Source organism: Rhinichthys klamathensis, unplaced genomic scaffold, assembly GCF_029890125.1.
Source record: "Rhinichthys klamathensis goyatoka isolate OS25496 unplaced genomic scaffold, OSU_Roscu_1.1 h1tg001101l_1, whole genome shotgun sequence".
Lineage (NCBI taxonomy): Eukaryota > Metazoa > Chordata > Actinopteri > Cypriniformes > Leuciscidae > Rhinichthys > Rhinichthys klamathensis.
The window spans coordinates 115,001-142,319 of NW_026607343.1; the positions used below are offsets into that span (position 1 = coordinate 115,001).

Here is a 27,319-nt window from a genome sequence, read left to right on the forward strand (position 1 = left end):
GGGTTGGAGGGACAGTGCAGTGCTGTATCGAGCGCGCAGGACAATAGGCATAGGTGTTAATGTTCCTCTTTCATATGGAGAGCGAGGGAGACTAAATAAACTTGTTAAAAAGAGATTCAGCGCGAGAGAGGCAAAGAAAAACGCATGTTTTAATTTAATTATGTTGCTTTGGACAATTTTCGTTTTGTAGGCCTACTGTTTTAATTGTTTAATATAGCTGTCATTTCTTTGGCAATACAAATTTAAAATGTCGCAAGAATAAGATTAGCCTAGTGTTTCTTATTTTGCATCGCAAAAGAAATAAACTCTAAACCCGATGCAACCCTGTTTTAAATAAAAAAAACTGTCCCGACACTTTATTTAAACCTTGAAATGTTCGAACTTGGTTTCAAACTTAAGTAATTTTAGTGTTCTTTTACATTACACAATAATTTAGCAGACTAAAGACGTGCTTCTTCATTTTCATTTTCTGATGCAATCGGCTGACAATCTTCCTTCATCAGTTTTTGTCCTTTGTGCAGCGGCTGCGGTTCCAGGAATGTAGCAAATTTATGTTGTAATAATAATTAAACAAAACTCTTGACTTTAAATAAGTAAACAGTTATAAACAGTTAGCTATTTAAGCATCAAGAAGGTTAAACATAAACGCTGTAGGGCAACATCGGTTAACAACATGTATGCTACATTGAGATTCGATCCGAGTCGATTGAAGCTCCTCGAAGCTCGTGTTGTTGCGTTAACCACTGAGCTATCGTCTATACGTCTGTGACTGTTTTTATTGCAATGTTTTACTTTTTCATTATTTATTCAATTTCATTTCAGTAGCCTAATTTCAGTATTGTGATTATGAATTATTTTAACTACGTTTCACTTGTTGAATTCATCTGCTACCAGCTTTCAAACGCTCTGAATCAGTGCGGTGCGGCAGCAGATTACGCATTAGAGAGAATAAACAAACACTTTTCAGAGTCTATGATTGTAGCGCCTCTTGGCGGTAAAAGGCAGCAAATACACCCCACATTTTACCGCCGCGGTGGAACGGCTGATGTGGGCATTGTCATGGCTTGCCTCGACATTTGCGTTTGAATAGCGCGCGTCCTCCGTGGGCGTGTCAGATTAACGCGTAATGAAGTGTAATGAGCTGGGGAAAAAAAATCTGACAGCACTCTCTTTTCATACAGATTACATAAACTGAGAATATTTGTTTTTTATATAAATTACATCATTAAAAAGAAGAGAATTCAAGCTTCATAAAGAAAAACCTCTCGTGCCTGTATGACAAGTATTTGCAGAGTTAGAGTTAATTTTTCGGACGTGTTTCAGAATGGACTGCACTGACAGAGAGAAGGCAAAACTCGCATCATGTTTATTTTTCTTTATTTGACAAAAAGCACAAAACTTTGTTTTTATTGTGAGTATACAGAAAAATAATAGACAATTAACAGGATCGATTGATGTATAACACTTATATGTACGATCAAAATCAACAGAGTATTTTAAGTCTATTTTTCTGCTATGTGAAAAAAAAACGGCAAAACGCGCCAATAGCGTCTGGCTGCAGACAAGTGACGTCACTTGCACTCTCGGACTTGCACGCTCAGACACGAGCGCTTCCTCTGCAAGTGACGTCACTTGCACTCTCAGACACGAGCGCTTCCTCTGCAAGTGACGTCACTTGCACTCTCAGACACGAGCGCTTCCGCTGCAAGTGACGTCACTTGCAATCGACGCCTGCTCTCTACGGAACGCGATAAACGAAACGCGTGAAATTTGACCGCGTCAACACGCAGTGTTTGTCCGCGGCAATTTTTTACGTGTTTCTTTTGAACGCGTAGACACGCTCATTTTGGTCGTGTTAGGGCCCGTTCACATATCGCGTCTTTTGCGCGCTCAAGTTCATTATTTCAAATGGAGGCGCGCGGTTTGCGCGCTCATAATGGAAGCGACGCGGTCGCGGTGCGGCGCGCTCGTTTTTTCCAGGCGCGTCCGCGCCGCATCGAGATAAAAACATCTCAACTTTTCAGAATGCCGCAAGCGCACCATAAGCGCACAGTAGGTCACGTGACAAGAACCAACCGGAGCGCAACCGCCCTAGCGTTTTGAAAAAAAAGAATGCGGCGCGCCCAGCGTTTTCTACGCGTTTTTAGGCGCGATATGTGAACGCAGCCTTAAGGTGTCATTTGTCATTTTGTTGACAGTTTTTTTCAAATTGCTAAAACACTACAAGTGGAATTTGAGGCTCACTCAGTGAAACCATTCACTCATGTACCCAATCTTTAGACCAAGCCTGCAAAAATACAAGGACATTATATGCTTTGCTTGCACTCGGTTTGGATTTGAAAAACAAACTATTTGCAAAACTCTAAACACATTTCTCTACATTACACACATCATTCAAAACTAACAGCTCTTGTGTTTCATCTGGGAAACACTGGAATTTAAATGCCACATTACCAAATTACCACATTTACTGATGACCTACAGCCAATAATCATGTGGGAAAACACTTGTACATAAATTGATCACTTAGAAATCAAAACTCAGTTATGAGAAAGAAAGAAATTATTTTTACTATTATTATATATTTAATTATTTTTAATTATTTTCAAGACATTTTGGACAATTTCATGCTCCCAACTTTGTGGGAACAGTTTGTAGATGAAAAACATCAAGATGATGCATTTTTTTTCTTTTTATTGTAAATGTCAATTTACAGTACACAGTTAATGTGCAAAAAAGACAAATACAAGGTACAAATAGACAATATACAACATATATAAAAACACATTAGCACATTATTCACTTTGCTCTAGTGTAGTTCGACAGTTTACCTTTAATTTCATGACATCGACTACATGTTCAAGAAACATTTGCATGTCATTCATTACAGTAAAGATGAAGCAAAAGGGTTCCAGAGCATCGATTCTGTCCTGTGGAAACTCAGCCTTCTCTAATCTCTCAATGGCTTCCGCAACGTCTTGTTCCTCCATACACACTACTTTGGGCAAATGAACAGAACCATGCAGTGCACTAGATTGATCCAAACACCACTTGCTGGCTATCTTCAAATCTGGCATCAATCGACTCTGTGAAATAACACGGAGAACAAGGGATTGCAAGTGACGCCACAGCCGGTAGCGGAGAGCAGGTGTCGACTGCAAGTGACGTCACTTGCAGCAGAAGCGCTCGTGTCTGAGCCTGCAAGTCTGAGAGTGCAAGTCTGCAGCCAGACCCTTCTCAAACGCGCGGGCGCGTTTCTGGTCCCCAGAGGGTTAAGTGGGAAAATGTATAAACTTTCACAGTGATTAAAGGAACATTTCACCCAAAAATGAAAATTGTGTAATTATTTACTCACCAGCATGTCATTCCAAACATGTATGATTTAATTTATTCTGTGGAACACAATAGAAGTCTTTAAAAAAAATGTCAAGAATGGTGCTGGTTATTGTTTTCCATGAATGTACAATGAATGGAGACTTTTTGAGCTTCAATAAGGACACAGAAGCAACATATAAATGGTTCATATTACATGTGTGCTATTTTCCGGTTCATCTGAAACCATATGGTAACTTTATGTAAAGAATAATCTGAAACTTAAGTCAATATTCAGTGAAAATCTTGACACATACTCCCAATTTCTCTTGGCAAGTTCATGATGATTAAAGTAGCGATGAACAAATCATTCTTTAGAGTCAAATATTTGGAGTGAGTCAGGTGATTCAGCTTACAAAACCTTTCTGAACAATTCGTTCATGAATTGTGCCAATCTGCTTCTAAAAATCTGTCTCAATCATCTGGATGCAGCAGTTAATATCTAATTTGAGATTTTTTGTGATAAGCATCAATCAAAACCTCAGACTCCTGTTACTGCAATGGGAAGAAGAAAAAAACTGAATAATGAAAGAAATTAAGTCATAAAGTTTTATAATGACATGAACTTGAGTACATAATGACAATTTCCTCCCATATTTTTGGTAAATCTTTTTACGTAATCTGGTCACATAGTCATCCATGTTATCTGCTCCGTCTGAATGAATAGAAAAATAAAATACTAGAGCTATTATTATAATAAACTCGATTTTTTTGCAAGCTATCACAATAGTGCTTTAGATGAGTATTCTGGGAAACCATCTTCTCAAGAACGCAACAGAGGAAGATAAAGAAGAATGAAGTCAACTGGCACTTTTTCATGCCTTTAACCACAAAAGTACGACTGCTGATTCATTCTCCGGGTGGCACTACTGTCTGTTGTTCTCTGGAGGAAATTAGTGGCATTATTGAGAATCCAGTATACCATTAAACCGTTATTGAAGTGTCCCCAGGCATTTCGACTGAGTTTGTCTTTGAATTTCAAGGCTAAAACTAATGGCTCACTATAGAGATATAGTCTCATATTCTTTCATATGTGTCGGTTTGTATATGTGAAACCAAAGAAAGGTATTAGGGTGGTTCCTCCTTTATATTCTATTACATTTATATTCTCAGCACATGTTTAATAACTTTTCATTTGCTTCACACCACCAACATTAATGTGTTTGTAGGCTAATGTATACTGACCTCATGCTTAGTGAAATTATTAATGAAAAACACACATGCCAAACGTGAAAACACTGATATTATTTCATGTTTTTATATTTAATGTTCTTTCTTTTTTTTTTGGTGTGAAAAATATGCCGCCTTCGTGATGAGTCTGATATTTGTACGTTTGTTTTATTTTGCTAATTGAACAGATGATACATTCAAAACAAGTGTACTGATTTAACTCTAGTGAATTGTTCACAATTGCATGTTTTAAAACTTCAAAAGCCAGGACGTTCATTTAACAGACGGTGCACTTTTTAAAGTGTAGGAGTAGAATTTTAGCATGAGTCAAAAATAATGTCTTTTGAAAACAAATGCATGTAGGCGGCTGTAATGATCATATTCAGTCATGTATGCTCCTACACAGAGCACTAAATATGATGTTTAATGATTCATTGGATAGCGACGTCAGTCTGACTGTAAAGTAGACATCTGTAACCCTAGTGCACCATGGGTACGTTGGATCGCCTCTTTAGAGCATTGCCTCAAAGCCCAGAGCAGAAGTCAACTCTGAATAAATGAACGGTATGACGAGGATATATCTGCCCACACAATGACACCAACACTTGTCCTCACAACTACTGATTCTCTCACTTGTTTTATTACACCTCTTCATTCATTCCTCTGTTTTTCTGTATTTAAATCTCTTTTGTTCACTTCCTTAACTATGTGTTTATGTGTGGTTAAGTAAGCTCTTTTTTTGTTGTTAGCAGGCACTAAATGAGCTTACAAATGTCAAATTGTCTCTGCCAGTGAAAACCTCGTATCTCCATAGTTAGTATTTTTTTTATTATAAACCATTTTGGTCACCCTTTATGTCTGTCTTTGGGTTTTGCAAATATTGAATCAATGAAAAGTTTTAAAAAGAGCTTGTGACTAAACCTCGTAACTCTGCCCCGTCTCTATTTTGAATGAAGTGCCACATGCATTTTGGACTGTCTCTGCTTGTTTGCAATGCAAGGGTTAATAAATAACTGGTTGTTTGAATAAGCATTTTCTTTACTCAAGAAACACTGTATAAAGGCTAATGTTTTATGTATTTGAGGAGCGGAGAAGAGTGTTGTAACAAATTAGCTCTATGAATATTAATAATCAATAATAACTTGTTATGAATTATGAATATTTGGGTCAGTTAATTGGATTAACTTGATGTGGCTAAATTAATATTACAATCAATTAATCAGTTCGTCCAACGAACTCTTTTGATTATTCATTTATTCTAAGAAAAGGGTATCTTCCATGGCCACAGAAAAATAATTATTTCTTAGCATGTACAGCGCTTAGCGCATGTAACAAGATCAAGATCGTAAAAGAGACTTTGTCTGCAAGCAGTGAATCAGAACCAAATACTAATTGTGCACAAGTTTTATTAACTAAATCACAAACATAACTATACTCTAAACATATACATACATGGATAAAAGGGTGAGTGAAAGGATGGAATCGTAAGCAGGAAATGGAATTATGGGAAAGATCCATTCAACAATGAAAAGAACCATCAGCTTATCATTTTTAGAGTACCTCATTAAATGTATATACTTGCATGGCATTTGCAGCAGACACATTTCTTGAAGATCTTGGAAACATGTTGATGTTTCCTTTGAGTGTCAAACATTGAAGTTGCAATCGTTTTCTTCTCCTTTGGATGAAGATATGATGAACTTGCATGGGTAGTTCGACTCTGTTCTGGATGAAGGTTTTCTCTCTCCATAAGCACATGGCTGGTTGTGAATTAAGGCCTGCTGGCCCTGGGCTGGAGAGGCCACGAAGGTAACCAAGGAGTGAGGAAATCGGAAGAGTTGATGGTTGCCATTCAGTAATGGCAAAGCTGCAGTTTTCCTCTGAATTTGATTGAAGAAACAACATTCTGACTCTGTTGGGAGAGTGAAAGCATAGCGGGCCGTGATCACAGCCTGCTGGGGCCCATGGGCCCCGGTGGGGGTCCCCACAGACATCAACCAGCAGTCGAGAAGCAGGAAACAAGAGAGAGAGTCACTGTGAATTGGCCTCTAATAAAGCCCGAGAAAGGCCCCACCTCCCCACCGAGAAAGGTTTGCTTGACCAATGAGAAGGGTGGAATTTCCGAGCGGGAAAATTCCTCTGTGGTTGATGTATGTATCTTTGTTTTAAGCATGCTCATTTGCATGTGCAGCTGGATTTGTTTCTGATGAAGAAACTAAGAACGATTCTGGTAATACTAAGATGTTGCACAGCTATCGAAATATCATGTACACAATCATTTCGATCTGCAAAGTACCAATTTATAGAGACCAAACATGGTATTCACACTTTGCAGTCACATGACTACCATGGATACCTGGCGGGCAACAAACGCTGACAAAATGGCGACAAACAGTGGCCAGCCAGGGGAATTGCAACCTTGCAAATTTCCAATACTACAATCAATTAACTATTTAGACCATATGTCACCGGATGTTCAAATTAGATATCAAGAAAAGATTAACATACTCGGAACGTGTGATCCCTACACAGCACCCGCTGATGTTTTCATTGCTTTGAAGCTGGCAAAGTCTCTACCAGACTTGGAGTTTGGAGATATTTACATATATCTTATAGAGAATCCGTCACCTTACACCGCACAAAAAATGAAAGCCTACATAGCTATCTTTTTTTCAAGAGTGGATGGGTTAACAACGCTGTCGTATGGGAGGTGAAAAACAGGAATATCTTCATAATCAAAGCAAAGGTCCGTTTGCTAATGTTTGCAGCTATAACGTACACAAAGTGACATCTGTTCCGTCATGTGATGAAGTCTTCATCTGAATATGTACACCCTCCCTGCCGGCGAATGACAGCTTGATAAGTAGTAAAAAATAAAAACATTGTAGCCTACCTTCTTATCCACTCCACATAGCATCAGACAACAGACAAGAGCAGCTGGGGCAGCGAAATGCGCATAATCCTGTTAGCAATCTGTTAGGCTGTAATGTAGTATAGTAATAAGTGTACGATAGTATGCATGCAAAGTAACTGCAAGTAAGTAATAAGTAGACGCAGTGCAACAGTAACGTGTCATTCATTCTCCATGTATTCATCTTCTCATACCATATCAAATCAAATCACGTACAGATGAACGCGTTCTCGCCACCTACTGGCCAACGTGTAAGCACGTTTATGTTAAGTTTACACGATTGACATGAAACATAACATCAGCGAATCATCAGTCTAAATGCACGTCACCTGTCTCTATGACAGGAGAATTTATGACTGTCACTGAAGTGAACCCAGCTGGATGCATAACTTGCAGTTCGTCTGATTTGTCTACCCACGTGATACCACATGTAAACATATATGGTAGTCTAATTAAAAAAAGGAAAGAAATGTATAGCTTTAAAAAATATCCGTGGTAGGCTACTGTCCTTGTGAATGATAGACTTCATCTACCTAAAACCTTTTTTCTATGTTAGTCACATCATTCCTACAGCTTGAACGAACCGTTTCGTTGCTAGAGAACGACGTTCTTGCCCGCCAGCCAGTACTTGTGACGTCACGTGCAAAGTATGAATAGGTGACCATTGATTCTATTGTAAAATACAAAGGGTCAACAAAATAATAGTATTAAAAGACATTACAAAAGACAGTAAATCATTCGCAAAATGTTGTTCGTGTTCATTTATAGATCAGTTTGTCTATAATTAATGCAGCAAAGTCTGTATTAAAGGGACACTCCACCCATTTGCATTAAGCTTTCCATTGTTAGAAACCCAGTCATACTATTGAATGGTCGTGCAACACTCTCTCATTTTCCCCTGAGAGGAGAGAAATCCGCTATTTACCTTTTTCACTTCCTCCTACAATGACGCAAAAATCGTCATTTTACGTCATTGTAGGAGGAAGTGTAAGAGGGGGGGATTTCTGTAAAGACTACAAGCACTAGTTCAAACCCGCCCATAGGGGGTTGGACCTAATGCGCTAACAGAGCTATCACAGATCAGTGTGTGGGACTTCACTTGTAGATACTGAAATCAATATCAGCCATCTTGTTTATAAGCTAAGCTAACAAGCGCTGTGGAGATAGGAAGTTATGACAATGACGGAAGAAACTAAACATGATATGGAAGAAACTAAACATGATATGGAAGTAGAGGATTTTGAAATTCTGCTGCTCGAATCCGCTGTTCGTGGCTATCTTTACGAGCCGCAATTTAGTGAAGAGCAGCTGAGCCTGATGGAGGAACAGGAGGCGGACGAGGAGCCCGGACTGGGCGGACTGCTGGTGCCTGTGCTCTCGCTGTGCGCTACGGACACAGATAGAATTTGCAGATTGTCTGCTGCAGAGAATTTCAACGATAGCAATTTATCCTGGACGAAATCTCTGAATCAGACGAGCACACGGACGTTTGTGTTGTGATGTGAACCATCCTAGTGTCGCACCGCATATGTTCTGACTGAACATGCAGGTATCATGCAATAATTCACCATATAGAAAGAAATACAAACGAGGAGTAATTCACTAATGAGTTTGCCAATGTAACGGGGTTCGTTGTCGTGGGAAGGAGGCGGGAACCGGCGAACATTTAAACATTTTAATAGTAAAATAAACAAATACAAAACAAAAGTATAAGCCAGCTGGCCACACACAACAGAAACAAAACATAAAATCAGGCCTGTTCCTTTTGTGCTTCCGCTCCTCCGTGAGAGATATGAGACCGCTGCGTCTCACAGGTGTCATTCATTATCACTCGCGCCGTCTTCTCACGTCCCTCGTCCTGTCCGCCACAGCCAACTAACTAGACATTTTGTGTGAAATGAATTTCAAACTCTTTTGGCAGCAAGTCTTGTAGACGGAAGAGTGATTTCTCTGTTTGCGCTGTTCTGGATTAGTGGGAGTGGCTTGCGGAGCTGTGCAATGTGGTGCATTGTGGGAGTTGTTGTCTTACATACAAATGCGCCCTAAAGTTATTTTCTGTCTTTTCTCGGTCAAGAGGGCACCAAATTCAAAATTTCTTTTACATTTCGACTACATATATAACCCACTTTCAATAAAGATTAATGTTGAAATGGGTGGAGTGACCCTTTAAAGACTGTTTCTGTTTTCCCCATCGTCTCTGTCTTGAACATGTGACCACATTTTTAACAGCAATAAAACCAACTTATCTGATCGTAGTCCTGGTAACCCAAAGACCCTTCTTGCACTGTTGGGGGATAAAGATTATTTGTTAACCATAACAAATAATTGTGTCTGATTGGTCTCAGTTGTTACAGTGTCTTAGTCTAGCATTTGTCATAGAGTCATGATCAATACGGTCTTAAGTAGCCTGTGCGGAGCACTTCATTTTTTATAACATGAGATTTGAGTCAGATGACAGAGAAAAAAACTGAGAGCCTACATAGCTATACAGTAAACTTTATAACCTGTAAGTTGATGAAAACATAATGTGATGCACTCACTGCCTCAGATTTGGCCGTTCTAATGGCGGACAAACCCCATGTCTGGTTCGCTGGTAAAAAACCTCATAACTCCAGTTGAGCTTGATTTTGATAGAATGTGAATAATATAATGACACATGCAAGTGTCTGACCATATATAAAAGCCACAATATCAACTTTTGAAAAAAAGAAAATAATTTCCTGAAAAGTAGTGGTTTCGGACATACAAGATTTCCGCCCAACAGCGACAGTATTCGAATTGGTTCTATCAGTTGATTGTTTAATTTAAATTTTAAATGAAAAATAATCAATTGACAGACCTTAAGGATTAACCATTCTAAATTAAAGTTGGAACTGTAATTTATATATTAATAAGTGATTTACAGTTGTAGACGTGGCCTCTTAATCCAGCTTGTTATTTCTTGATTCAGTTTTCGTTTCTTCTTCCTATCGCTTTATATCACCCCTCTCACTGTCTTTTTAATAAAAATGACAAAATCCCCCATAACAAACGAACAAAAAATATTAATAAATGACTTCTAAACAAAAAGTTGCCAAATAAATAAGTAAAAATACTTGCGGGTGTTTTCAAAAGTAACAAATGACTGTTTTTAAGTTGCAAATGCCCAATGATAGTACATACATAGAAGTAGAATAATACAGTTGTGTCTCTCTGTTTTAGTGCTGAAAGAGCTTCTAATGTCATTTTCTTTCATATGAAAATATGCAGGGTATGGCTGTGTTTAAATGTTAGCAGATGCGTTAACCCAGAGGCGACAGGTGACATGACAGTGATAAATGCACTGGCCTATTTGCTCATATCTTCTTCTTAATGGATCCCTACTTTTCACAATCCCCCCGTATCTTTCTTTTATTCTGTCTCTACATGAAATGCTGAAAGTGACAACAGCCTTGAGTATCGAGGAGCCGCTTATGGCAGTTTTCAGTTCCTCAATACTTTGTTATTGCTGCGTTCAAGTCGACTATTGATTCTTTTATATTTAGTGTCACACTGAACATCAAAAGCATTCAATATTTGTGAGTAGATTTCCGCTCAAATCAGTCATACCAGATGTTTTTGTCATTTATATTTTTTTATCGAAACACACATGCATGTCTCAATATAGGCTTCATTCAAAATTATGAAATGCAGTCATATATTTCAGTGACATTCAGTGATGGTATCTACTTGATCCCTAAATCTAATTCTATGACAATAAAAAAAAAAATCCCTGAACTAAAAGATAACGTATGCTCTTAAAGAATGTGTTTATCTCACCTTGAAATTACTTTTTCCAACTGTGAGTTAATCTAATATATTATCGTTGTATACCGCTTCTTTTAGACCTCCTATGTAAATATGTTAGTAGATGGATTGAATGCATTGTATTTCCAAAGTTTTGTTTTCTAAAGCTGTAGATTTTATAAGTTAAATTGGTGCACTGGCTGATTATGTCAGTTTAGGCCTGTATGGTTGTTATTTTCCTTCCAAACACAAAAGGACATATTCAGACTTAAATTTCAGTCTGTTGTATATTGCATGTTTTTAGAAGAATTGCAATATGAGTCCTAAGGGTTTCTTTTAAATAATTAAAGTATATTGCATTGTTTCTTCTTTATTGAATGGAAAAGAGCATCATGGACATTCTGCTGAATTACTCCTTTTGTGTTTCACATAATAAAGAACAGTTCCTTGGGTTTATAGCGACTCAAGTTTGATGGTAATGAAATTAGTTCACCTAATGCTTGTATGAACTATCTCTTTAAAACTTCATGCAGTAGGAGAAGTTTTAGAAGCTTTCAAGGCTGGAAACTTCAGTCTTTCATTGAAGCTGCATCCATTCTGCGATGTTCCTGCACATTCATCTACCACAGATGAATGAAGGTTTTGCTTATGCTACATCTAGAGTGGTTTTACTCCAGAGAGCAGGAGATGTCATTATGACTTGATGTGTTAGAATGCTTCAGTGCTCTTTTCATTGAACCATTGAAGCTCTTACCACTTATTGTCAAGTTTTCTTTTCATTCATCTGCTTTGACCTTTGTCTATTGGCTATTTTCTATCTGACCTTTTCCCTTCTAAGATGGTATTTATTTATATGTTTTAAATACAATGTCAGTGTTGGAGTGTGTGGTTTGTATTCATGCATTTGCAGTATGATATAAATGATAAAGCATTACTTATCAAAAAGCCATAGTATTGGAGTATCCAGTGATACGGCTCTGTGTAAGCGGACCTTCAAATGTCTATTGTCTGCTTGTTTGTCATCTTGTTTTTTTTTTCTGTCTTTTTCAGAGTTATATCCACGGCAGCAGTCAAGCTCAATTTGTGGCTGAATCTCACATTATTCTTCTGTTGAATATCCTTTCACATAAAACCTCCCTCTGCACAATGCACGTGGCACATTGTTCTGTTAATGAAGTTAACCGTAATAATCCACTGACTTCACAAAGGTCTGCTCATCATTCTTTTAACTTTTGAAAATGTAGAAATGTAGAAGAATTTTAGTGCAGAAAAAGACTATTAAGAGATTATTTTGTTAGCAAAAATGTTTTTTTAGCAAAAAAATGTATTTACACATAGGCTACTGTACTGCTGATAACAAATATGATAAGACAAAAATAAAACAGTAAATATATGTTAGTTAAATGCAGTACCGTTCAAATTTTTGGGTACGTCGTAGGCTGTGTGTAGCACGTATACGGCGTATAGGCTACGGCATAGGTCCAATGCAGAATAGAAGTATAAATAAGCCTTAAGATATTGATTTCTATATACTGTATATAGAAAGAAAGCGAGCAAGAAAGACAGAAATGCTTTTTTTCGCAGACACGTTAAAGGGTTAGTTCACCCAAAAATGAAAATTATGTCATTAATGACTCGCCCTCATGTCGTTCATCTTCGGAACACAGTTTAAGATATTTTAGATTTAGTCCGAGAGCTTTCTGTCCCTTCATTGAAAATGTATGTACGATATACTGTCCTTGTCCAGAAAGGAAATAAAGACAAAGTAGTCATCAAAGTAGTCCATGTGACATCAGTGGGTTAGTTAGAATGTTTTGAAGCATCGAAAATACATTTTGGTCCAAAAATAACAAAAACTACGACTTTATTCAGCATTGTATTGTCTTCCGGTTCTGTTGTCAATCCGCGTTCACGAGTCCGCAGTGACGCTGCTGACGTAAGACGCTGCTGACGTGTTATCTGGTGCGTCCGTGTATTCGGGTTCAAATAAATATGGCTGGGTAAAAAAATGCAAGTCTTCCTCTGTGTCGAAATCCTTAGACATGTTTGTGAAGATTGTTTTGTTTACAGCGTGCGTCTCCCTCATACTGTGAACGAAGCTCGGGCGCACTGATAACACGTCAGCAGCGTCTTACGTCAGCAGCGTCACTGAACGCGGATCCACAACAGAACCGGAAGAGAATACAATGCTGAATAAAGTCGTAGTTTTTGTTATTTTTGGACCAAAATGTATTTTCGATGCTTCAAAACATTCTAACTAACCCACTGATGTCACATGGACTACTTTGATGATGTCTTTATTTCCTTTCTGGACAAGGACAGTATACCGTACATACATTTTCAATGGAGTGACAGAAAGCTCTCAGACTAAATCTAAAATATCTTAAACTGTGTTCCGAAGATGAACGGAGGTCTTACGGGCTTGGGACGACATGAGGGTGAGTCATTAATGACATAATTTTCATTTTTGGGTGAACTAACCCTTTAAATTAATCAAGTGACAGTAAATACTAATATTATGTTCCAAATAAATGGTTGTTTCCACAAAATATTAAGCAGCTGTTTTTCTACATTTACAATAATAATTCTTAAGAACAAAGTCAGTATATTATGATTCAGAATGATTTCTGAACGATCATGTGTCACTGAAGACTGGAGTAAAGATGCTGAAAATTCAGCTTTGCCATCACATGAATGCATACATTTTTTTAATTTATTAAAATAAAAAATGGTTATTTTAAATTGCAATAATATTTCTAATGTATTTTTTTTTATTAAATAACTGCACCATTGGTGAGCACAAGAGAAAACATTTTTTAATTAAAAGTCCCGTCCCCAAACTTGAGTATATACATTTTGTAAACTAAAATGATTATTATTTTATGTCAAATATTCCAATGTCAGATGGTTTGTCTACTCATCTGTGGTTGTCAAAATCCATCAAGGTGCAGCTGTATGAAATGTACAAACACACTGTACACACACTTGCTCACTTGGCCATGTCGAGTATGTCCTTCTGAGTGTCATTCCCTGATTGAACTTTGTAATTACGTGGGTTTGTTGACTTTGCCTGATGGGTACAGAGTGTGCAGACAGACCGAGACCCACTGCTAGCATCTGGCTCAGCTGCTGGAGGAGAGAGGAGCTTCTGCCTGCTGGCGGAACACCTCGTGTTTGTCTGTCTTCCTCTTGCCGACACCTAGCTTCCCCCCCAGGCTGGAGGAGACCTCCCAGCCGAGTGAAGTGTGCTCAGAGTTGAAGAGTGTCTTGTTCCCATTGTGTGCTAGAGCTATGCTTTCTTTAGTTGCAGCCCAATTTTTAGTTTTGCAGGCACTCTGTAAGTGTCATATTTGTTTATTCGTAAGGTCCTGGTTGTTTATTGTGCAATCCAACCACATCCATGCCACTAGTTATTCCTTGACTTCCATCTCAGATGCGGCCATCACCATGGGAATGGTCCTTCTGAACGAAGCAGCCACCTCTAAGGGAGACGTGGGTAAACGAAGGAGTAAGTTTCTTTTTCATATTGCTGTTGTGTTCAGAATCCATGTATATCTCATTGAAGGTGGGACTATAGCCATATATAGGAACCAAAATATCTTAGAGACGTGAAAAGAAAATAACCACCTATCATCCTTCTGAATTAATTCTAATATGCTCATTTGGTGCTCTAGAAACATTTCTGAATAGTATGAATGTATTTAAAATCACAAAAGATTTATATTTCAAATAAATGCTGTTCTTTTGAACTATTCGTCAAAGAATCCTGAAAAAAAATTTAGCAGCACTGTTTTCAACACTAATAATAAGTAATGTTTCTTTAAGAATGATTTCTGAAGGATCATGTGACACTGAAGACCGGAATAATGGCTGTTGAAAAGTTTTGCCATCACATGAATAAACTACATTTTAAAATATATTCAAATAGATAACAGTTATTTTAAGTCTAAATAATATATCACAATACTGTTCTTGTTTGTTTGTTTGTTTGTTTGTTTGTTTGAATTAAATGAGCATAAGAGACTTCTTTCAAAACCATTAAAAAAAAAATCAATTATTGCAAACTTTTTACTGGAAGTGTGTGTTTCAGTAGTTGATTTGATTTCAGTTTTTATCGTTTATATTTTCTTCCAGACTTTCAATCTTATGATATGATTATACATTATAATAATATATTGTATATATTTTTAAACTATGATAATCTAAGCAATGAAACAATCATAAACCATTTAGATATTTAATTTGTGATAAATTGCTTCTGTCCCAGAGTTGTGGTGTCATTTCCACCACACTGATATTTTGCTTCTATTAAAGTTGTTTCTGAAATAAGTGTAATTGGTTACCATGGAAAGAGAGTCAGTAAAAAGCGTACTTGAAATTAAATTAGATGTTTGATGTGTGAAGAAAACAAAGAGACATGAAATTAACTATCACTAACCAGAATATATGTGTTATTTTCATGCAATACTTTATTCATATTATGTTAAAAGTGTGACGTTTGCTTTAGCAAGACAAAGAAGTATGCCAATTCTATTCCAAAATTCATCAAAACAGGATGGATGGATGGATGAATGGATGGACTTTTTCACAGTTCAATAAACGCCCAGTAAATGGCCTGCAAAACACCCACAACCTCAGCATCTTGGGTTTGAGTTTTTCAAGGGCAAGCACCACTCACACTGTGAAAAAAAACTAGTTTCTTTCTATGATTATGTCAAAAAGAGCATTTTGAAATGAATGTTGAAAAAAATCAATTTGTTGAACGCTTTTCATAGTCATATCCTATAACAGGCATAAAAGCATCAAAAGCAGCATATTTTTTCCTTTGCATATTAATAGTGTGTGCATGTATATTTTATTTGGTTGTGTTTTAAAGTGTGTGTTTGGCTGAGCATGAGTATGCATCTTGCATAGGTGTGTGGCCCTGGATATCACCTCCAGCTTGAGTCTCTGTCCCACTTACAAGTTTGCTTTACATGACTTTCTTTTTTCCTCTGAGCTTCTCACATCAAACTCGTTCTCACTCCCCCTCTTGAAGTGCTTCTCAGGAGTTCCCATAAAGACAAGCATCGCTTCCAGACTGTGATAGACGAATAGCTTTCCATGTATTATCACTGCATTAGCTGTGGAGAGCACTTAATGTGATGGCCTCCATCCCACCTCCAAAGAGTCATCCCCAGCTTTGATATGCTAATAGTATGAATTATGGGTAATATGTAAATGCTGAGTTATGTAAATGACGAGTTATTTTTGGCTTGGTTTCCAACTCACCTCCATGACAAACAAGGGGAGTGCTTTTTGTTTCTGATTTTAGACTACTCAGACAGAGAAGTGAGCTCTTTATGCAATATGCTGGGATACAAATTCTTGTAATTACTGTATGTGTGTGTGTCAGCAGAAGTGTATAATTGTGGAAATTACACTTTGTGTTTGTGTGGGTGGTCGTGACTCGTGTGTAAGGCAGGAGTTTTAGTAGTCATTAATATGTAGCCCCATTTAAATGTCATACGTCATTTATTAACGTGCTAAATACCACTCAAGCACACACATTTTTAAAAAAAAAGTTTTATTTGAGATGAAAATAGAAGCAATTCTGTTTTAGAATTAGTTCCTTGAATCAGAATGACCTAATTGAACCTTTGAAAACAGTGAATGAATAGAATTATATCTTAGGGCTGGTTCACACAGAACGTGTTTTTTGCTGTTAAAAATGCGAGACGCAGGTCAGTGGAACAAAAATGCGCAAGGTCTAGAGACACGTTTTTTTTGGCACTCAAGTTTAACTTGAGTGCCACGTTTTGAGAATGTTGGTTCATGCACGAGACGCTGCAAAAGACGCGAGACGTGAGCACAATGGTTAAGTGGTTAAAGACGTCCGTCTAGCTCATAGCCTGGTTAAAACCAGACCATTCTCAGTTGTAACTGAGTTATGGTCTGGTAAAGCGTCATCATTTCCAGAGGGGCGTCACCAACGGACGTCGCGGATAGACCTAAAACCAATCAGAGCGATGAAGGAGATGACGTAGGCAGAGCGGCGGAGAAACAGTGTTGTTCTTTGCTCGGTTTTTAACAAAAAAGGAAACGCTTAAAACAGACGCGATAGCTGATTCGAACGAGATGCGAGATTCGACGGATGCGGCATCCATCTTTTTAATGTAGGCTACAAAATCCCAGCGCTGTCGTCATCGTGTAAAGCCCGCCCCAACGTTTCTGATTGGTGCCTCGATTTCGACGGATTGGAAATGGGCTTGAATGAGCTGCCAGACTAACTTTCAGAGCAAATCTAAATTTCCCAGGCTATCTAGCTCATGCTTACTTTGAAAAATAATGGAAAAGTAGCGCAGTGGAATGGAAAAATGTGTTCTGTGTGAACGGCCCCTTAGTGTGTATTCCTCTTATGAAAGAGTAATTTTTAGAAACACTTGACCACAGCTCCAAGTGTTATTCCCTCAATATGTATTTTATCAACCTGTTTTTTTTTTTTTTTTTTATGCCTTTTTGAAAGCGCTTAAAGCGATAGTTCACCCAAAAATGGAAATTCTGGCATCATTTACTCACCCTCAAGTTGTTCCAAACCTGTGTGAATTGCTGAACAATAAATAAGATATTTTGAAGAATATGGGTAACCAAACAGTTGATGGGCTCTATGACTTCCATAGTTTGAAAAAAAAAAAAAATAGTCAATGGGGTCCATCAACTGTTTGGTTAGTGGCATTTTTCAAAATATCTTCTTTTGTGTACAGCAGAAGAAAGAAACTCATGCAGGTTTGGAACAACTTGTGTGTAAATGATAACAGAATTTAAATTTGTTGGTGAACTATCCCTTCAAGTTTGACAATCCTTCGACCATTGAAATTCAAAATCTAACCAACAGCATTAATGTCATCGTAATATGTGCACACTGAATTACCATTAATCTATTTAGTTTTCTTGTATTTATCTGCATAATGATTGATTTGGTCTTTTCTTTCAATTATAAATCCTGTCGATTTATATCTGGTAATCTTCAAATATGGCTTTTAAATGGCTAACTATGTTGGCAAAATTCAATTAAAATGCTAATTGTAGTGTGTTACAGTAGTGTGCAATATTTAAAACATATTAAATGTACATTAATTAATTCAGTTTGCAATTGTCATTTAACCTTTTTTAAAACCGCTGAAGTGGATTGGATTGGGTTACTTATTCTGAACAGAGTAGTTGTTAATCGAATCATTCTGAATATGCAGAAAATCACAGCCATTATCTAGCCATCTTTATATTGCGAAGATGGTGTCGCAATATGTGATTCCCGTGCATTTGTGTTGTTTAAAGCAGATCTGATGTGGCATTTCATTTACACAAAACCAAAATCTAAGCTTTGGTATTTCCTCCAGGAAATGCAAATCTAGTGTTTCACAGTAAGATGTTTTATATAAGATTAGACTTGATCTAGACAGGTGAATGTGTTGAAATGATTCATGTCCTTCATAAAGCTCACATTAGCGAGTGTTTTAGTGACACGTAACTTCTTGACTTCCTCTCTCCAGAGGTTGTGTCTCACATTTTCCCCTACGCCACCCAAATTTGCCGCGGCCATCATCTGCCACGCCAGGGCCGTGGCACGGGGGTCAGAGGTCACATTAGCGCAGCAGATCATTAAACCGGCGGTGGCACCTCAGCACTGGGCTTTTCCTACACCTGGCACTGTTAATTGACCATTAGGCATATATGAATCCGCATTATTTTAATCTCATCAGTCAGTCTTAGGAATCTTTGGTGAGGAGAGAGGTAATTTTACAGAGACTTAGGTTATTCTTAGAGAGAGGGGGAAGAGAGAAGGGTTGCCCATCTTAAAGCGCTTCCCCTGGGGTGTGAAAGGAGGAGGAAAACCCTGCAGATGAGGCCGATGTTTGCTCTGTATGCACTCCTGGGTGACCCTCTGTCAGCCACATGAGAAGGGAGCAGTGACTAATTTATGTGATGGGGTTAGAGTAATAAGTTCTGACTGATGAGATACGTGCATTTGTGTCATCATGCATATGCATGCATATATATGAGCGTGTGCTTTTAAGTACATGTCACAATTATTAACATGTCACTAGATTAACTTACTCCAAGGGATATGGTGTCTGTATTAATTTGTGCATGCTTCTGTAATTTGTGTTGTATTTGATGTGTAGTTTTTATGCATTAGTAACCATATCAGCCACATCTTATTAAAAAAAATAACTGAATTCAGCTTTTTTTATGTATGTGTGGGGTTGGCCTGAAGCTCTCTGAACACAACTATTTTTAACGGGATAGTTCACCCAAAAATGAAAATTTACGTTATGAAAATATGAACAAGTTTTTTTTTTCACAGGGGTTTTCCTGAACATTTATTGAGTACATTTTTTGCTATTCTAAAACAGTATATAAGTCAATATTTATACCAATGCATTTCCATTGAAAATAAAGTAGGATACAGAATCTCCCATTTTACCATTGCTGAAGTCCACTCTCAAATGTAAAGCTAATTGGTTCATGGTTTGTGAACATTCTGTGGGATGTAGAGCCTCAACGTTAACAATGTAGTGAAACTCATCTTAGCATCATAGGTCACTTCCAGAACACACTCTTTTTCAGGTGTCATCCCAAAGCTATAACGTGACACAAAATATTTCCTATGGGGTTTTTCTAGGAACAAAATAACTTCACTGTTAATGCCTCTACAAAAGCATCTGCTGATGGTAAATGCTGAGGCTTTGTGACTGGATATATTTAAAGAACTATATATTTTTACTTGTAAGCAGAAAACATTCCAGCACAAAAAGGCAGTCAGCTTAAATGCAGGTCCTTGCTTAACAGAAAAAAAAATACTCAGTTTGTTTCCACCAGTCATAACAACACACTGTAAAATGCTTGAGTAATGCAACACCTTGAGAGACTATAATGGATATTGACTTTTTTCCCAACAAGGTTAGAGGCGTCGACCTATATGCAGAAAAATCCTGTTCACTGCCCTCCAACAACTAGGAAATTGAGTGTCTGTTGAGTTTTGCTCAGTACACAAAATACTCAATAAAAATGAAAGGGCTCACATCATTGAATTTAGATTCCAGGTTAAATACAAATTAAGTGTGTAATTACAGAAATAATGATTGTTTCCAAACAACTCCCCATCTAACATTGGTCATGTAAACAGAAAAGAAGTCTGACAATAATCGCTTCATAGACTTTTAAGTGCATTTCTTTCAACAACTTACTGTTTAAAGGGGTCATATAATGCCATTTTTGTACAAGCTAGTATGATTCTTTAGGGTCTAAATTAAAAGTTTTTAATATACTTTAATTACAAATTCTCATTGTAAGAAAACACTTATTTTACTTGGTCAAAAACAGCTCTGTTTTCAGCATGCCGTTTCAGTGCATATGACTTTAAATGATAATAAGCTTTGCTCACCCCGCCTCTCTGTTCTATGCGTACACCGTTTGTAACACAATAACCATAACGCGTTGTTCAGCATAAACGTGGGATTATGAATTATATTGAGAACATCATAGAAAACATGCCGTAATGTACCCTGAATGTAAACCTTAGACGCATTCATTGTGAAGCGTGCAGCTAGCGATTTGCAAAGATTAATATAAATATTAATATAAAGTTTAATAAAACGTTACACTCACTTCAGTTGTTCTAGAGGTTCAGCAGGAACACGAATAGCTGGTACCGATCCTTTTTTCATGAGCAGCTTCTTAGCAAAACCAGCTTTATTCTGATCCTCGTTTATAAAGCAGTCTGGTGAGAAATGATTCACGCAAACATGAAAGCATTGACGTTGCTCGTGGGGAATATTCCCTTCGAAAACAAAACTCAGCCACTGCGTCTTCAGCGGTTCGGATTTAGGAACATTAAAATGACTGTGTTCGTTATTGCACCCAAGAACAGAACACCACAATCGCTTAGAAGGCATTCTGCTCATAGACAGTGCTCCAGCATATCAACAATGACCGCGCCGGTCCACGCAGACTATGATTGTCAGCTGGCTCACGAGCGAGGGCGGGTCTGTGTTGAAACGCTGCTGTCAATCAACAATCGCGGGAGGGGCGTCCGACCGTGTGACGTCACACGGTCGAACGGCTCGATTTGAGACGGGAAAACATATAAGGAGATTAAAACAAAAACACTGGATGGATTTTTATCATTTTATGATGGTTGTGTACAGGCACTGCCAACACACATTTCAGTACAATCAACTTGTAAAAGTGCATGTACCATTATATGACCCCTTTAACACTTTGTGATGAGTGTCAAAATGTGTTTTCTTTCAGAATTAATCTCAGAATATTCCTTAACATACTAAGAGTAATTTTATAAAGCATATTAATACATTTGGGACAGACAGTTTAGAGGGAATAGCCCATTATACAGCATTAAACACATTTGTAAAGAAAGCAGATGGAGTATCTTATTAGGCTCATCATCATAAAAATTATATTCAATGCATAGCCAAAGGCAAACTATTGAGTGCTGGGCCATTAGGGAGAAAATAAAACATCCACTAGTAAAAAACTAGTGCAATAACTAGTGAAGAGTGACAGTTTCAATGTTTTCTAACACGAAAGTTATGAATGATTAGTCCAGAAAGTTGATGTGTATTAAAAAGATTTTTTTTTAAATAAGTTCAAAGATGTGCTTTAAAATTGCTCTCAACAGGAAGCTAGCAGATTTGCAGGCAGCATATAGCTGGTCCAGATGGTCCAGATGTTTGGTCCATAAACCAAAAAGCAGCAATGTAATAAACCTGCATTTATGATCATAAACAATGTCATATACCTCCACAACTAAATAAACTCAGTGTTTACGTGCATTCCTGGAGCCTTAATTTACAATCTCAAACTATCCAATCTGTGTTCCAAATACCCTTTAACTGAAGTCGGCAGTCTGCATTGTTTCCATAGAAAATGGAGAAAATAATAATGTTCAATAAGGAACAGTTCACCTAAAAATTAAAGTTATGTCATCATTTACTTACTCTTTATGTCATTGTAAACCTGTATGACTTTCTTCTATGGAACAAAACAGATATTTTGAACAATGTGGGGTCCAAAGCAATATTCAACCCTATTGACTTTCATTGTATTGAACAAAAAAAACCCACCTTTTTTGGGTTAACCATTCCTTTAATGTTGTATCATTTTTGTACTTTTACTTCTATCTAAAACAGACAGTACCATACATGCAAAAATCCTCAACCTCTGGTGACTTAAAAATGTTAATTGCTGCTTTGCAGAATAAGAACTTGCACAGTGAGTGGTTGATCAAACCCAGCGGTCGTCAAGGAAACACACTGACTCGAAGCATTTCAAATAGGAAAATGCTAAATGAAGATTGCCGGAGTAGTGACGCTGTACTTTTAAACACCACTCCCCCCGCAGAAACATTTACGGCAAGCGACTCCATCCAGTTGTAGGAAAGTCAGCCAAATGTGATTGCACCAGAGTGCTGTTATTTAGCAACATCACATTAGTTACCCTGTGACACAGACGACCCTGAAAGTAAATGTTTAGCAGCTTTTAAATGTCACATCTCAGTTAGTCATGTTCGTCATTTTTGTGTAATGCAGAGTCCTTTTGCGGCTACTACCGCGTGTCTTATGGGAAGGCTTGTGTAACGTGGAGGGAAATGATAATAGGCTCGAGAACATCAAGGTCTCCGAGTAAACGCTGTTGCATGAAGCCTCGAAAACAAGTCTTTAGGGAAGTTCAGTAGATACTGAAACTTTAAATTAAGAGCTCTCTGTGTATGTGTGATCCCGGGATAAGAGGGTGTTTCTGGATGACTAATCTGGAGAGGAACAGTGCTGGTGGTGTGGAGTAATTGGAGGTGCCCCTCTCTTTTGAGGAGGTTAACACACTTTGATTAAGCTCTGATTAGCTTCTCATTCAGCTAAACAGCAGCTGCCACTGCCTCGCTCTTTAATATGTTTACTACTTACTTGCTGACTCTCTCGCACACACATACAGCCATTTGGAAACCATCTTGTGCCTTTAAAGAAACCAGGGCTTTCCTCTCTGTAAAAAAGGTACCTAGAACAAAAAGGATATCAAGAACTATTTAGCTAACTCAAGAACTCAATACAGCAAAACATATTTTTTGAAAAGAAGCTCTTTGTTGAACCTAAGGGGCTGCAAAAAAACAATGAATAATGTTTATTTTTTAGACCATGATATTTAGTTATATACTGGTGTGACGTCATTTCGAACAAAATTTGTGATGTCACAAATGCACAGACCCCGCCCACGACTGATGACGGACTCTGCCCTATTAGCATAGACCCCGCCCTCAGTTAGCTGTACACAGTGTGCCATGTTTATCTCCTCGCCAGAGCATTTAATAGCAGCATTGAGTGATTTCCTGATTTTCTTTTGTTGTTTGATTCATATTAACAGCATATATAGCAATAGGTACTGTATATTATGCTGCTTTCACTTAAATACACAGATCTAATATACACATGCGATTTCTTTACTTGCTTTTTACGTTCACAGACAGACATCTTTGTGTGTTTTTTGACATGACCTTGTGTGTATTTGACAGTTTAAGCGCAATCAGACGTGAAAGAGAACTTAGTTTAATACACACAGGGTGTGCCGTCTGACATCCAGCTCTCTGTGCGTGTGCTTTGGATCTGTGCGCTCAGAAAACCATATATCAGAAGTTAAAGGTTTAGTTCACCCAAAAATGAAAATTAAGTCATTAATTACTCACCCCCATGCTGTACCAACCCCGTAAGACCTTCGTTCATCTTCGGAACACAAATGAAGATATTTTTGATTAAATCTGAGAGGTGGATCACTGCTACATAGGCTGCCTAAGGGAATGAAACTTGACGGCCCAGAAAGTTATTAAAGAAAATGTTTAAATATTCCATGTGCCTACAGTGGCTCAACTATAAGTCTATCAAGCGACGAGAATACTTTTTGTGCGAAAAAACCCCATAAATAACGACTTTATTCGACTATTCCATTACTTCCTTGTGGGCCTGAGACGAGAGTTCAGGAGATTTCCACGACGCATGCGCGAGAACTGAACAAGAAGTAGTAGAAGAAGAACGTCCTCTTCTCAGTTCTAGGTTCTTCTCAGGCAGCCTATGTAGCAGTGATCCACCTCTCAGATTTAATCAAAAATATCTTCATTTGTGTTCCGAAGATGAACGAAGGTCTTACGGGGTTGGTACAGCATGGGGGTGAGTAATTAATGACTTAATTTCCATTTTTGGGTGAACTAACCCTTTAAGACTGATATGGCTTTAAAACGCATGCAGATAATAAACTTTCATGATGATGAAGACCTGAAATGTCACGTGAGCTTGACTGCGATAGAGATGGTAATCAAAATCATACAGATGTATTAGTTTTTGAGTATCCGAGGCATGAGCTGTAAAAGCTCCGCCCTCTTTCCTTCTACTCATTTACAACATGGTATAATAAAATATCTGTGGGGTATTTTGAGCTTAAAGTTCAGACACATCCTGGGGACAACTGAGACTTTGACTACATCTTGTAAAAAAGGTATAATAGGTCCCTTTTAAAGGTGATTATGTAATAGGTAGGTTTGCTCAGGGGCTCCGAATTCTTTGACATGGAAACTTCTCTGGTTAATTTCTTCTGCTCAGTCCATCGAAGTCAGACATTAGTAAAAAAAAAAACTTGTGCAGTTTTCTGTCTTTCTGGATGCTGTAAATTTTGCATTTGTCAGTGTATACAAAAGTGCATAAATGTATGTGATTTTAAATATGCATGCACAATCCAGTAATTTCTTTGGGAGCAGTAGGCAAAGAATATGCACTGACCAGTTTCAGTGTTGAGCTGCGGTATTGTAAATGATTTATTTTATTTTCCTTAAATCAGCTTTTTTTATTCCAATAGCACAATGTTTAAGGCATCATTGACTAATCTCTAAAGTCACTTTATAATGTGATTTAACAGGTTATAAAATGTTGGGCACTATCTCAAGAAGCTGATGCAGCATGTTTTATAAGCATTTAAGTAGCGATTATTGTTCCATTCATTAGTAATGGCTTAATTTAAGATGGCTGTTTGGGATTAGCTCTTAGATCAAAGATCATGAAAAGTGATTTTCACCAACGGCTTAATCCCATTATAGAATACCATTGTAGCATACTAATCAAGTTTAATCAATGTAAGCATTATTTAGCTCATTAAGAGAGTGACACTCACTGTGCTTTTGTTTTGTTTTTTTCTGTTTTACAGTTATCTGTCTTGTTGGGCTTGGTTTAGTGGTGTTCTTCTTTAGCTTCCTGCTGTCCATCTTCAGATCAAAATATCATGGTTATCCTTACAGGTAAGATGTAATGCAGTATATCGCTGTTAAAACACACTCTTGTTGTACTGAAGTATTTGTATACAGGTACACACCCTGCACACACTATTTGCAAAGTACTGTTACATGGAGCTTACTCCACTAAGATGAATTACGTCAGTAATAAATAATAAATAAGTTAATCTCCCTGGAACTGTAGTCCCACTGCTAAATGACAATTTAGACAACTTTTACAGTTCAAACAATGAACAGTTATTTATTATTATTATAAGAATACATAAACTAGACATCCATTGTAAATGCATTACTGTAAACACATTTCGACCAATTTCTATCACAACCGATTTCTTTAAAGGGGACCTATTATGCCTTTTTTCCAAAGTTGATTTTTTTCAACTAGAAAAAACTAGTCTACTAGAATAGGTTTTCATGCTTGAATGTTCAAAAAACACATTATTATTTGTTTACATATTTTAAATTATTGCAGCACCTCTCTTCCCAGTCTGTCAGTAACGCTCTGTTTAGTTCTGGTCTCTATGAGGCCCCTCCTTCTGAGAGGTACTATGTGCTCTGATTGGTCGGCTGGAGTGTGTTGTGATTAGTCAACCGCTTTGAGCGTGTTTCGGAAATATCACGCCCCTTACCATAACCGCTAGTTTCAACACACTACTAACGCAACTCAGGCAGGCCTCACCCCTTTTTTGTGTATGCTTTTGGCAGGAATTATTTAAATGAGGGATATTGTGGTGTGTACGTTCCTGAAAGAAAACTGAAGACTACAATTTAAGCATATCAGGGAGTTCAGAAACAGTGTGCACTGATTTAGAGAATAACTCCATTTTGAGTGAACTTTGTAACTCTGCAGACCTTTTTCATGCTCAAACAGCAAGATTACACACTAAAGAAAGTTGAAATTGTAAAAAAGAAAATCATCTGTCAAGCTTTGGGGTTAACTTAGCTTGAATAAGTCCAAGGATATATTGCTATATAGTTCGTGTTTGGAGAAAGGAAAAGGCAGCAAAGTCTTTACAAGTTTCCCTGGCTGGAAAATGAGTCAGTGAATGGAAGTGAACGGGAATGTTCATTTTCATAAAAGATTCCTTCTAAAGCACTGTCAATAGCGCTGAAGAAATTCTGAAACATTCCTTTGCTTGCTGAACTGTTCATGTAGATCAGTCTATACTGAATGCTTCCTAATGAATCAAATAAAACTAATTTAAATTTACAGAAACTGTGGTAATTGTAGAGACTCTAGTGAATGACCTTTTACAGTCTATAGAGATCTTCTCATAATGATTGGACGATGACGTCACTTCCAGTCAGCGAACATTTAATCATTCACACTCTTCTCTTTTTCATTCTCACTCTATTTTTCTCTTCCCTTCTCTTTCAGCTTCCTGATTAAATAAGATAATGCCGTGAAAGTGAAAGCTGCCGAACTTCAGATTCAACTGCTGTTTGACTGTAATGCACTGCATGTGTGACATAAGATAAATAAACTGAACTATTACCCACTGCCGTGCACTGCGTGGTCTGTCTTAAGTGTGTGCGTGTCCACTGAAGTCACATGAATTGTTTGCTTGCTTGTATGACCAGTTTTCATTTTTAATTGCAAATTGAGGATTTTGTCCTGAAGGTTTTGCGGGGAGAGAAGCGTGTTTGTGCGCGCATCTGTGTGTGTGTGAGAGGCTGTTATTTGTTATTGCCGTTTATGATACCTCTCTTGAGGCCATTGTGCGCGCCTCAGCAGATTGTGTCCTCTTTTTGTCCCCTTCAGTCAGTTTTTTTCTCCT

At 37.6% G+C, this 27,319-nt stretch overlaps 1 protein-coding gene across 1 annotated transcript in view; it reads left to right on the forward strand.

Annotated features, from left to right (window-relative positions):
- tusc3 (tumor suppressor candidate 3) overlaps positions 1–27,040 on the forward strand; it is a 109,338-nt gene extending 82,298 nt beyond the window's left edge. Inside the window, exons 7-10 of the mRNA XM_056244801.1 lie at positions 12,269–12,332; positions 14,652–14,726; positions 25,457–25,547; positions 26,920–27,040. Of these exons, the coding sequence (XP_056100776.1) occupies positions 12,269–12,332; positions 14,652–14,726; positions 25,457–25,547; positions 26,920–26,935 (246 nt within the window). The 3' untranslated portion in view covers positions 26,936–27,040. The remainder of the gene's footprint in view (positions 1–12,268; positions 12,333–14,651; positions 14,727–25,456; positions 25,548–26,919) is intronic.
- The last annotated feature ends 279 nt before the right edge of the window (positions 27,041–27,319 follow it).